The following is a 13,847-nucleotide window of genomic DNA, read 5'->3' on the forward strand; positions in this document are numbered from 1 at the left end:
GATCCCTTTCACAGAAAGGTTAGAGTTTAAAATATTGTAATAAATGTCATACGTGAAGAAAGCATGCATCTTCCTTTCACCTACCTACATGCAGGCTACTGCACTTCTTCATCCAATATAATCAAATGCTCAGTAAAGAGTTTCATGTATTGTGCAGCTGCTGTCTGTCCGACTGACCCAGCCATTGATAAACACCTGAAAGAACTACACTGAACAAAAATACACCTAAAAGTGTCGGTCCCATGTTTCATGAGCTGAAAAAGGATCCCAAAAATTCTGAATACGCACAAAACAAATTTTGTACACAAATGTACTTTATATCCCTTAGTGAGCATTTCTCCTTTGCCAAGACAATCCATCCACCTGACAGGTGTGACTTGTCAAGAACCTGATTAAACGGCATGATCATTACACAGGTGCAACTTGTGCTGGGGACAATAAAAGGGCACTCTAAAATGTGTAGTTCTGTCACAAAATACAATACCACAGATGTCTCAAGTTGAGGGAGTGTGTAATTGGCATTCTGACTGCAGGAATGTCCACCAGAGCGGTTGCCAGAGATTTTAAATGTTCATTTCTTTACCATAAGCCGCATCCAACATTATTTTAGAGAATCTGGCAGTTAATACTCATACTCAGATATGTCACCCATTGAGCAAGCTTGGGATGCTCTGGATTGACATGTATGACAGTGTTTGTGTTCCAGTTCCCGCCAATATCCAGCAACTTCACACAGCCATTGAAGAGGAGTGGGACAACAATCAACAGCCTGATCAACTGGAAGGAAATGTGTTGCGCTGCAAATGGTGGTCACACCAGATACTAACTGGTTTTCTGATCCATGCCCCTATTTTTTAAAAGCTATCTATTCCCAGTCATGTGAAATCCATAGATTAGGGACAAATTTATTTATTTCAATTGACCAATTTCCTTATATGAACTCAGTAAAAATCTTTCATTGTTGCATGTCGCACTCATATTATATCCACCACTTTCAATGGTAACAAATGCGTTTGAATAGTGAAAATACCCACATCACATAACTATTGAACCATCCCTTTAAATTGAACCTAGGTGGATAGATTGTAATTTAGACTTGTTCAAAGTTGTGTAGGCTGATGGAACATAGGCTACAATGTTACTGGTGTTGGATATTGGAGAGGTAGGCTAAAGGCAAAAATACATTTTTAAAAACGTACCTTTTCTTTATTCTCATTTTCAGGAGGCGGTGACGTGGGAGATTTAACGTTCCCAACAGCTTGGGCAACGATACCGCTGCCAGGAGCAGAGTTGCTTTTCTCAATTGTTTCCACCTTTATCAGCCGGTGCTTTGGTGACACATACTTTATGTCCGGTGACCCCCCACAGCCCAGACCAGTTCCAAACGAAATATTTCCTCCCGTGTACGGATCTTCGAAGTCCAGTTCCTTTTGTAGTTTGTAAGCAGCAAGAATGTCCGGCTGTGCGGGGCTTGGATGTTGGTAGCCAGGCGTACCGGTCACAGCGGCGTGACAATGTCTGTAGTCCGGTTTTGGGGGCGCCGGAGGTGGTGCTTTGGTAGTTTTGAATCCTAGGTGTTCCCTGAACCATCTGGCCATGCTGCCAGTGCATTGCTCACAAGTCTATTTAAATATTTCGTTGCACCTTTCCGGACAATAACCTCTTTTCCTGAGCGTTGTATTTCTATAGGTCACCCCGACTGGCTTGTGAACTGTTTCTACAGCGCCTACTCTGTCCGTTGGGTACTGCGCTGACCAAGAGAACACAGCCACATGGACTTTGAGCTCCGGCAACTAACACTCGCTCTGACAGCAGAGCGCTCTTGGCTGTGGCGAGTCCTCTCCGCTACGCAACATGGAGAGCGCTTTTGCAAGCATGGGATACGTTTCCCTGTCCTCATACCCGAGAACATCCACTGCCACCTACCGGACTGATGTTAATTTAGCCTACTAAATGCTTGGTTTTATTTCTAATATCCGTGAGGTCGTTACATTGTCCTTGTTTGTTTCCTAATATATGCTGCAGCAGTGGATAACTTAGTCAAAAGTCCCGAGCCACTAACATGTGGGATTACAAATGTTTAAAAACGCGTGCAAAACTGATTTTTAGTGGTAGATCTTGGTTGGGTCTTCTGCCCCTTTAAAAGCAACAGAGAAGAAAAAAAGAATTCCATACAGGCAGACCTGATTACTGTAGCATAATTGTTCCAATGTATAAACAGCGAGCATACCAAGAACTCCATACCTGTGCATTCCTACTTCCTGGTCACCTGTGTGCCAAGACATGTGAAAAGTGACAGTGACCCATCATACAGTGCCAACTAGTGTACAAATGAAGTGCAATACACAATGACAAACTGTAGACTACAACCACAGGGACAAAAAGGTTCCTTCAATGATTAACGTGGATAAGAATCATGTGAAGTACAGGGAGGCTGCCTTCATTCAGTACCATGGGAGTTCCTTGTCTCTCTTCATCCCCATTGGATCAAGTGTCCATGTGTATGCAAGACCAAGTATTGTTCAATTACAGTACAGTTGGACTGAAGGGTAAAATGCCATACTCATGCAAACTGCTTTCATCTAGACTGCTTTCATCTCCAGATGGCCATTGAAGCCTGATCTGATTGCATTGCAAATTACCAGTGAGGAGAAAGGTTAGTGCAGGCACTACAGTCTCGCCACAAATCCCTCCCCTACAGCAAAGTTTATCTAGAGCATTGGGCTACGCTCCCACAAACAGAGGGGAAATTCTGTAATTAATATAATCTGTAAGAACCAGTATTTAATGAAAACTGAAACTCCTAAACTATCACACTGTTTGGAAATTTCATTCTGTGTGTACTTGTCTGGAACTGCATCGCCAAAGGATCACTGCCACCACCTCACTTTCCAACCAAGGTCGAGGAATTGAGGAGCAGACTGAAGTATAGGGGTAATTCAGCATTACTTGGAGGACAATGGAATGAATGGAACTGCATTACCACAAAACAGGCAGGGAGAGATCGCTTTCTAAGTCTCCAAGGTCTGCTGCCCCGTCAGAGAGACCTTGAGATCATGTGGTAAACTAACTGACTTTGCAGTCAGAGAGCAGACAAGTCTCATTTCCTTTAGATGGCGACGCATCACAGCAACAGCCCACATTAGCAGAAGCCCAGGCTGCAGCAGTGTTTTTTATGAAGCAATATTTCATAACTCCACACCCCCAGGCAAGGAGCACAATGTGCAGCTAGGAGTTTAACCCTGAAAAGGCCCCTGGGAGAGGCAGCAGCGCCATCCACTGAAGATCTATTTTAGTATTTTTCCCCTTTGCTGAAATCTTGCCATACACTTTGAAGGCGGGTGGAGTAATTCCTTTTATCCCATCCGTTTCACTTTGATCACTCGTTTTTAGTTAAACACCCCCCATGCATGAGTCTGCTGTGGATGCCAATGTGGTGCTTACCATGACAACATATTACATACATTAATCTTGCTTTTTAAAATCAAGACAAGCCATTGAAAAACTAAAGATTTATTTAAAAATAGTTTATAAAGTGCTAAAAACATGGGGTAAATCAATCGTGTCAACAGTGAGAGTTGGACAGTTTGTTAATATAGGCGTAAGCCCTGGTAGATGTCAGCTCTGGGAGACAGCTGACCCTGAGTAGCTTGACATTGTCATACTTCTGCTTGATTGACTGGAGAAAAAAAGGGTTTGAGTTAAACATTGCCGTGTGGCCCTACAGTACATCACTGGGCTAGAAGTCATCTAAAGGCTGGGCTCACCAACTGTTTCATGCTGCCATCACTCAAGCGCTCCAGCATCTTGGCAATGCATTGTATCACAGGTAGCAGAGAGACCTCTGTGTAGCCTGTGTAGTGCTGCAGGGCTGGGGTCTATGGAGCAAACGTTAAGTATCAATTCAGTGACAACTTCAACACTGTTCTGTTGACACATCACTCCATAACTGTACCTTTCAGGAATCATAACCCAAAGAGATCTAATGATTATGGGTTAGAAGTGTCTAGTTTCATACACTTTCACATAAGTCAAAATATTCATTGCTCATAACTGACCCATTCATAACCAGCAGAATCATGAAGGATCCTGGATGATAAAGCAAGAGCTGCTGCAGCAGTCAGGGATGGTGGATAGTGAACTGAGGCATAGTCCAGAAGGGTCAGCTCCAGCAGGTATTTAGCCAGCCCATAACCAACAGGCTGAAGCTGGAAGATAAATGTACTGGCATGCAATATCATTTGTTGCCATGTGGCTCTGAACCAATGGTCACTTAAATAGCTGGTCAGAAAGTACAATTAAGGAATAAACAAAAAGGTTGTCAGCACTGGAAGTAGGAATGCACAGCATGAAGCAAATTGGGTGAGTTCGCTTCAGGAGAGCTAAACAATGTGTATTACATTTTCAAATTCACCTTCCCAACCTTGGCGGCTCTCCTTAGAAAGTGAACTGGTGGTGGTCGTCCCAGTTCATAGTTCAAGGCTTTCAGAATCGTCATTTCCATCAAGCGTATCTCAGTACAGGAGTAGGTGAAGTCTGTTGTATGGGCAAAGTCCTTGACCACGGGAGGAGCGATTTCCTCGTACTTGGAAGCGATGAGCATCGCAGTGACACCAACCAGTTGCAGAGACTCCTTTGGCACTGGATAGTCCTGAGCAAAAGAGAAAACAATGGATAAAAAAATAAATACAAAAAGTAAAACAAATGTATCCGACCATCAGAGGAAAAACCAGCCTTACCTGGAGAAAGCGGTCGATGATCCCAACAGTCATGTAGAGAGTCTCCTGGTGCAGTTTGAACTGCTTCTGGACCTGTACCAGCCAGTCAACTAGAATACTCCGCATGCTCCCAGTCACATCACAACCCTCCAGATAACATGGTTTTATAGCCATGGCAACCTGTCACACATTAAGAGAGGGGTCTGTGGCAAGACACAGGACCTTGACTAATAATGGTTAATGTAGTAAAAAAGGGAAACCAGTGCTGCCTCTTTATGACAAACCAAATAAAATCACATGAAATTGAATTAGGCTCAGAACAAACGAGAGATAGTTGAAATTAGTCCAAAACCTCCAGGTTCCTTAGATGAGCGTAAATGTCCTTCACATAGTCACTGCACAGCGAGGAGTCGCCCGCGTCTGCAGAGTCCACATCTGGGATGCTGAGCAGGGCATGTGAGAAGGCCTGTGGCACATTGAGCCCCTCGTCCCGAGTGGCCTCTTGGCTTGGAGGCTCCTCAGGGGCAGCTGGAATGTGCTTGGCCTAAAGAACAACAAGATAGAAGTGGATGGAATTCTCTGTGAAGCTGAACTACAGACAACGAGTGCACAACATCCATGAAGAGATGACAACTCTGATTTTAGCATATTGGATTAACATGAGACTTTTACAAAGAGTAGTGAGGTACATCTAACTACAGCCAAGCCCAGCTTCAACCTTCTCTCCTTAAAATCTCACCTGTCTGACCAGATCACAGTTGCCAGCCCCAGTGTTCTCCTTTGAAATAACATGGACTCTTTCAGTGGCGCTCTGCTTACGTTGAGCTGGTTTGACGTGAACAGCCGTCTTTCTCAGGAAAATAAAATGCAGATAATTATTCAAACATTGCACCAAAAACTGAACCACACCGTAATGAAAATGTATTAATAGAATTTATTACATTTGTTTTAATCCCTTTGGCGTTGTTCAGTTTGCTTGCTACATTTCCCAAAGGCACCCTGGACCTCAGGCCATATGAGATGACAGGTTTTCCTGGTAAGGAAACATTCTCCTCTGACTTGGTCTGGACCTCAATTCAACATTTAAAAACACAATTGTGAGTTTATTTCAGTCCAACAGTAGGCCATCACTTGGCTTGTTATTAAGTATTTTTACAAATTCTAAAATAGCAATGTATATTTTGGGTTAAGATGTGGAAGACGAGGCATTCATATTCTTCAATAACCAATGGGCATAAATTAAGTGAAATGTCTACTGAACAGAAGGAAATATCCAGGCTCTTGAGAACCTAAGGCCATACATATGGGATAGAAATATCCCAGTGTGCCTTCACAGTAGCCAAATAAGAATGGTTGATTGCCTCAAGATGAAACTGCCACATGACAAATTACAACATTCTTGTACCCCAGTAAAACCAACGACAGTTCACTATTACCATAAATATCAAAGCATCAGTCATACCTTCACCTTTGGAACTGCACATTTTTCCTGATAGGTAGGATTGGTCACATTCACAGGCAATTTGGACCTCAAGTTGTAAGGCATTGAGACGACAGGTTTTGCAGTAATAATGGTCTCTTCTGGCCTTGCTTTTCTGGTTAGGGCCGCCTAAAACAGATCTATAGAATATGTATCCTTCTTCAGAACATAAAATACGCTGCACCTGTCCATCAACAACAAAGTTGATGGAAACCCATAAGCTAATCACTGACCTGGACTCAGGGGTAGACATAACGATATAGTAAATCTGTCTCCATTTAGTATAACACATTTCGTTTCATTTGGTATGTATTAAAATTGTGAATGTCCATCTATTTCGTACAATGTTAAGTATTTGCAACATGTATGATGTCACAAATTCTAATTTGTAGGGCTTAACATTAGCTAGGTGGCTAACACTAATGTTAGCTAGGCTATGAATTAAACTTAAGGGTTAAGGTTAGTTAACATGCTAAGTAGTTGCAAAGTATCTAAATAGTAGTTGCTAATTAGCTAAAATGTTAACGTTGTCTGAGATTCGAACACGCAACCTTTGGGTTGCTAGACATTCCCACACACCCTCCTTACAATTTTGCCTTAAGTAAACTTGTCTTATGGAGCCATACCAAAATGTAACATAATTTGAGTGTCCCGGATTTACATTTACTATGGTACGTCTAGTCTATGACAGCAAACACTAGTAGCAAACTTCGCACTGGCAGTAGCCGACTGCAGCAAAATATGTGTATATATAAATCATTGACAGTGGCTTACCTGCGTTATTCTAGAAGCCACAGGGAACAATAACCCTGCAAAAGAACAGAGAGCGCTGTGTTTCAACGTCCCTGAGATTCAATGACATTTACAGCTGCCATGTAGTGAGTTCACAGCAACAGCTGTGTTCAATGACATTGATTAGAAATGGTCAGACTCATGCTAAGTTCGTGTAACCATGTGGGAATTTACCACATACGACTGGGAAAGATCCACTTGAACGGCCCTCCTACTGATAATTACTAGTGGGGAAACTCCTCTATAATCCTGATGCCGCGTTTAAGTACTAGTCGGAACTAGGAAACTCTAAAATGTTCAACTTGCTTACTGGTTGTAGTTATACACGTGCAATATTTAACCAGTCAGCATGTCAGAAATTGAGTTTTTCTAGTTCGGACTAGCACATGAACGTGGCATGAGCTCCCACTTCTCCCCTATGCTGACCTCTGACATCACCTATTAAGGAAATTACCGCGATAATATCATTTTTTGCAGTTAAATGCAGAAACAAAACATTATTTATAAAAGGCAATCTATTAAAAAATATATGTTAACACTCATTTATTTACAAGCATGATAGCTGTACTTTTAGTTTTCTGGTTTATGCAGCTGGTTGGCCATTAGCCAATTGGCGTTTCTCAATGAGTTCAAAGCACGCGAAGCATTTACGACTTCACAACTGGTAAATTCCCACCTCCTACTTCTTTATGAATGCAGCATAAATCCATAATAAAAAAACTATTATCTAGGGCTAAGCTACTTCAACTGCGCTTAGACAAGCAGCCCAATTCTGATCTTTCTTCCACTAATTTGTCTTTTGACATCAGATATTTTTCAGAGCTGATTTGACTGGTCAAATTTGGCAAATTAGTGAAAAAAAGATCAGAATTGGGCTGCCTGTCTAAATGCATCCTTCTAGCTTTACACACAGGACCTGATGACAGAAAGGCATGTAGGACAACTTCCCGTTGCCCCTGTTCTCTGGGCCACCGGCTGCAGACCCATCATAACATAGTGGGCTAGTTTATGAAAATTAGATCATTAATATGATTCACAGTTTCATAGAGTATATTTTAGAATTTCAGAGATATTTTCAGAGACCCCCTATGAATCTGTAAAAACATGTTTTTGATTGCCCTATCATTTCTACCACTGTACTTTTGAATTAGTCATAGGTTACCTGTAACACTTGAAATGTGTTATGAATGGGTTTGCATTTAGATGTTTTAAAAATGGATCAAAATTAAAATCAATGGTTTTGCAGTATTGAGTCATTATGACACACAGTTTATGCTTTTGTTATTAAGCTCCTCTGTGAAGCCCCAGTGTTCACACAGATGTGAAGGTAAGTGGTTGGAGAAGTCAGAGGGAGAGGGAGATTACAGTACAGAGCCTGCTTTATGTTGATAGGCTTCATATCTCCTGCTACAAGAACACACAGGCATGCAGGCGCGCGCGCGCACACACACACACACACACACACACACACACACACGCACACACACTGAATATCAGACTGTTTTCCTACCTAGAGTACTTGGGTATTGTCGCTGGCATTTCAGTTTCAAGTCATGCAACAACATACTCTTATTTAGCAAACTGAGCTCTTTGAGAAACATCAATAATTCAAACATTTCTATATCAGGTCAACACTGAAGCCTACAAATTTCACTCCACCCTCCACTGGTCTGACTGCATTCATACAAACAAGAAATGAGTACTGGGTCAAATAAGGAACTGGCCACCAATATCTACCACTGCTAAGCCAACCCAGAGGCCACAAGGTCTTGACCAGTCTCAGTCAGCTGAGATCTGTAACCAGCTTTTGTTATGTAATACAGTAATGTAAGCTGCTTAGCAGATGCTTTTATCCAAAGTTAGTTACTGTGCAGTGAGTACTTACATGTGTACTATGTATTTGTGGTCCCAGCGGGATTTGAACCCATGACGTCTGCATAGCTAGCACCCCACTCTAAACATCAGTCATGGAGAGGAAGGGAGCATATGGACAGTCTATATTCTCCAGCTGTCCATATTCTCCATATTCTCTGTACAAAGTCTGCCTCAGCAATCAAGTCAGGCAACTGAGGCTATGAATATAAACATGATATAAACCTGTGGTTCCAACTTCCAACCTAGCACAGCATACATAGAGAGGTAAGAGTGTCATATGGGTGGCAGGTAGCCTAGTGGTTAGAGCGTTGGACTAGTAACCAAAAGGTTGCTAGATCGAATCCCCGAGCAGACAAGGTAAAAATCTGTCGTTCTGCCCCTGAACAAGGCAGTTAACCCACTGTTCCTAGGCCATCATTGAAAATAAGTATTTGTTCTTAACTGACTTGCCTAGTAAAATACATTTTAAAATTCTCTTTGTCTGCTGTTTCCCCAGTAAAACATCAATATTGCAGTGCAGTTCATGTCTCTTATTTGATCCCGCTGCAGGCGGATACGTCCCCCACGTCCGCTTTCGCTGTTTGATTGCATTGCTTTGTTTGCTATCCCATACCTGTCAATCACCGTGGAGACCAGAGAAACACAGACCATCACAAGCTAAGGGCAGAGGCAGGTGGCTTCAGCAGTTCATTCAACATCACAGTGGCTGTCACCTGTGGTCACTAGTTCCATAGAGCCACCTAGCAGGTGAGATGAAATGCAGTATTAATGTTTCCTGTTCCGTGAGGGCGGACAGGGATAGATTACTACTCTGATTCATGTGTTGTTCTCTGCCTGGGCCCAGCTGTACATAGGTATGAGGAATGAGATACGAGTATATTCATATATAGTTTATTATGGAGTCATCTTAGATGTGTTCTATATACAATGAAAACAGGTGTTGCTTGGCTTGACCTCCTTCTTGGGAAAGTCCTTATGTTCCTAATGTGAAATAATGGTATCGAATTGAATTGTCTGTAGCTTGAGTTATTCCACTAGTTAGTCAGTCTTTCTTTGTTCTCAATGTGTACTCTGTTTTCATGGGGCCACATCACAGTGCCAATGCATTATTTTAGGTGGACCGTCTGAGATGCAGACCGTTCTGACCCAATGACTCATGGCAGGGCCGCGATGTCCGTCTCTCAGTTCTCCCCTCAGCCCTGTTAGTCTTTTATCCCATTTGACCTGATGGCTTATTCACATTTATGAAGGCCAGCTGGGTAATGGGGGTCTGAATTTAGAAACTGCTCTGAATATGGTTATTCTTCATGTTTTCACCACTATCTGCGAGGTTCAATATGATCCAGAGGCACACAATGTTCTAATGACAAAATCCTCTCCCATCTTCAATAAGGCTCCTCTCTTGAAGATTTGCGTGAGAAATCTCCCTCACAGTCAAATATTATTCCTGAGCCTCTCTGCAATCTAAAATGCTTCAGATGTTTGCTTTTTGAAGTGATAATCCCATATGATAGACCTAAGTAGAACACTAGGACTACCTGCTGAGATGGCCTACTTTTTCTGAGGGGAATTAGGGTGCTTCTCAAACACCCTCTAAAATCATATAGGCCTATCATATGAAAGGAGTACAGATCATAAAACAGTGTTATTTTAAGGTAGAATCCGCAGGGTGACTCACTTAGGGGGGGGGCTCTCCATTTGCTTGTGTGACATTGTACAGGGTTGACTCTCCCTCTGCGGCAGCTTATCCTCCCCTAGCATCACTCTAAGTTCTGGTTTTGTCTTGTGATCAAAATTGCATCTCATTGGTAGTTGGTGCTGGATTAACAAACAAACAAGCAAACAGGCTCTATCTATTTCTCTCTTTGCTCACTCACTCACTCACTCACTCACTCACTCACTCACTCACTCACTCACTCTCAATTCAATTCAAGGGGCTTTATTGGCATGGGAAACACATTTACATTGCCAATGCCATTGAAATGGATAAACAAAAGTGCAATAAACAATACAAAGTGAACAGTAAATATTACACTCACACAAGTATCAAAAGAATAAAGACATTCCAAATGTCATATTATGTTTATATACAGTGTTGTAGCAATGTGCAAATAGTTAAAGATGGGTTGTATTTACAATGGTTTTTGTTCTTCACCGGTTGCCCTTTTCTTGTGGCAACAGGTCACTAATCTTGCTGCTGTGATTGCACACTGTGGTATTTCACCCAACAGACATGGGAGTTTATCAAAATTGGATTTGCTTTCAAATTCTTTGTGGGTCTGTGTAATCTGAGGGAAATATGTGTATCTAAAATGGTCATACATTTGGAGGTTAGGAAGTGCAGCTCAGTTTCCACCTCATTTTGTGGGCAGTGTGCACATAGCCTGTCTTCTCTTGAGAGCCAGGTCTGCCTATGGCAACCTTTCTCAATAGCAAGGCTATGCTCACTGGGTCTGTACATAGTCAAAGCTTTCCTTCATTTTGTGTCCGTCACAGTGGTCAGGTATTCTGCCACCGTGTATTCTCTGTCTAAAAGCATTGTAGTTTGCTCAGTTTAAAAAAAATTATTTTCAATGTGTCAAGGAATTATATATATTTTTTTCTCGTGATTTAGTTGGGTCTAATTGTGTTGCTGTCCTGGGGCTTTGTGGGGTCTGTTTGTGTTTGTGAACAGAGCACCAGGACCAGCTTGCTTAGGGGACTCTTCTCCAGGTTCATCTCTCTGTAGGTGATGGCTTTGTTATGGAAGGTTTGGGAATCGCTTCCTTTTAGGTGGTTGTAGAATTTAACATTTATTTTCTGGATTTTGATAATTAGAGGGTATCGGCCTAATTCTGCTTTGCATGCATTATTTGGTGTTTTACGTTGTACACTGAGAATATTTTTGTGAATTCTTGGTTGGTGAGCGGACCGCGGACCTCACAACCATAAAGGGCAATGATAACTGATTCAATTTATTTTTGCCAGATCGTAATTGTTATGTCAAATTTTATGTTCCTTTTGATGGCATAGAAGGTCCTTCTTGCCTTGTCACTCAGATCATTCACAGCTTTGTGGAAGTTACCTGTGGCGCTGATGTTTAGGCAGAGCTTTCCGGAAGACTGCTTCATCTGACCACTTTTTTATAGACCGAGTCACTGGTGCTTCCTGCTTTAATTTTTGCTTGTAAGCAGGAATCAGGAGGATAGAGTTGTGGTCAGATTTACCAAAGGGAGGGCGAGGGAGAGCTTTGCACGCATCTCTGTGTGTGGAGTACAGGTGATCTAGAATTTTTTTCCCCCTGGTTGCACATTTAACATGTTGATGGAAATTTGGTAGAACTAATTTAAGTTTCCCTGCATTAAAGTCTCCGGCCACTAGGAGCGCCGCCTCTGGGTGAGTGGTTTCCTATTTGCTTATTTCCTTATACAGCTGACTGAGTGCGGTCTTAGTGCCAGCATCTGTCTGTGGTGGTAAATAAACAGCCACGAAAAGTATAGCTGAGAACTCTCTAGGAAAGTAGTGTGGCCTGCAATTTATCACAATATACTCTACTTCAGGCGAGCAAAATCTTGAGACTTCCTTAGATTTCGTGCCCCAGCTGTTGTTTACAAATATGAACAGACCCCTCCCCCTCGTCTTACCGGAGTGTGCTGTTCCATCTTGCCGGTGCAGCGTTTATCCCGCTAGCTGAATATCTATGTCGTCATTCAGCCACGTTTCCATGAAGCATAGGATATTACAGTTTTTGATGTCCCGTTGGTAGGATATTCGTGATCATACCTCGTCTAGTTTATTGTCCAATGATTGCATGTTGGCGAGTAGTATTGACCGTAACGACAGCTTTCCCAGCTTTCCCACCATGTTCCCGGATTCTTCCGATGGCATTGAGGAGTACACTACATCAGTCACTGGCTTTATCAATAAGTGCGTCGAGGACGTCGTCCCCACAGTGACTGTACGTACATACCCCAACCAGAAGCCATGGATTACAGGCAACATTCGCACTGAGCTAAAGGGTAGAGCTGCCGCTTTCAAGGTGCGGGACTCTAACCCGGAAGCTTACAAGAAATCCTGCTATGCCCTGTGACGAACCATCAAACAGGCAAAGCGTCAATACAGGGCTAAGATTGAATCATACTACACCGGCTCCGACGCTCGTCTTATGTGGCAGGGTTTGCAAACTATTACAGACTACAAAAGGAAGCACAGCCACGAGCTGCCCAGTGACATGAGCCTACCAGAAGAGCTAAATAACTTCTATGCTCGCTTCGAGGCAAGCAACACTGAGGCATGCATGAGAGCATCAGTTGTTCCGGACGACTGTGTGATCACGCTTTCCGTAGCCGCCGTGAGTAAGACCTTTAAACAGGTCAACATACACAAGGCTACGAGGCCAGACGGATTACCAGGACATGTGCTCCGGGCATGTGCTGACCAACTGGCAGGTGTCTTCACTGACATTTTCAACATGTCCCTGATTAAGTCTGTAATACCACATGTTTCAAGCACACCACCATAGTCCATGTGACCAAGAACACAAAGGCAACCTGCCTAAATGACTACAGACCCGTAGCACTCACGTCCGTAGCCATGAAGTGCTTTGAAAGGTTGGTAATGGCTCACATCAACACCATTATCCCAGAAACCCTAGACCCACTCCAATTTGCATACCGCCCAAACAGATCCACAGATGATGCAATCTCTATTGCACTCCACACTGCCCTTTCCCACCTGGACAAAAGGAACACTTATGTGATAATGCTATTCATTGACTACAGCTCAGCGTTCAACACCATAGTACCCACAAAGCTAATCACTAAGCTAAGGATCCTGGGATTAAACACCTCCCTCTGCAACTGGATCCTGGACTTCCTGAAGGGTGCCCCCAGGTGGTGAGGGTAGGTAGCAACACATCTGCCACGCTAATCCTCAACACTGGAGCTCCCCAGGGGTGCATGCTCAGTTCCCTCCTGTACTCCCTGTTCACCCACGACTGCACG

The 13,847-nt window shown here is 42.9% G+C and overlaps 2 protein-coding genes across 12 annotated transcripts in view; both read right to left on the minus strand.

Moving 5' to 3' along the window:
- Positions 1–1,805, minus strand: part of LOC115203014 (SH2 domain-containing adapter protein F-like) — a 112,348-nt gene extending 110,543 nt beyond the window's left edge. For all 7 annotated transcript variants that reach the window (XM_029767275.1, XM_029767272.1, XM_029767269.1 and 4 more), the window contains exon 1: positions 1,200–1,805. In XM_029767275.1, coding sequence (XP_029623135.1) covers positions 1,200–1,598 — 399 coding nt within the window. In that variant the 5' untranslated portion in view covers positions 1,599–1,805. The remainder of the gene's footprint in view (positions 1–1,199) is intronic.
- Positions 1,806–3,497: 1,692 nt separating this feature from the next.
- LOC115203015 (G2/mitotic-specific cyclin-B1) lies at positions 3,498–7,280 on the minus strand. Of its 5 annotated transcripts, none has more exons than XM_029767278.1 (11): positions 7,165–7,280; positions 6,973–7,007; positions 6,181–6,327; positions 5,660–5,788; positions 5,458–5,565; positions 5,071–5,262; positions 4,740–4,898; positions 4,415–4,651; positions 4,059–4,208; positions 3,768–3,878; positions 3,498–3,679 (listed from the first exon to the last, which is right to left on the minus strand). In XM_029767278.1, the coding sequence occupies exons 3-11, from the start codon at positions 6,262–6,264 to the stop codon at positions 3,566–3,568; spliced, it is 1,284 nt and encodes a 427-aa protein (XP_029623138.1). In that variant the 5' UTR covers positions 6,265–6,327; positions 6,973–7,007; positions 7,165–7,280; the 3' UTR covers positions 3,498–3,565. The 5 variants fall into 5 exon arrangements, with proteins under 5 accessions (XP_029623138.1, XP_029623137.1, XP_029623136.1 ...); XM_029767277.1 differs by having other exon boundaries at positions 6,181–6,338; XM_029767276.1 differs by lacking the exon at positions 7,165–7,280 and having other exon boundaries at positions 6,973–7,154.
- Between the last annotated feature and the right edge of the window lie 6,567 nt (positions 7,281–13,847).

The sequence above is a fragment of the Salmo trutta genome, chromosome 12, assembly GCF_901001165.1.
Source record: "Salmo trutta chromosome 12, fSalTru1.1, whole genome shotgun sequence".
In the NCBI taxonomy this organism is placed as follows: Eukaryota; Metazoa; Chordata; class Actinopteri; order Salmoniformes; family Salmonidae; genus Salmo; species Salmo trutta.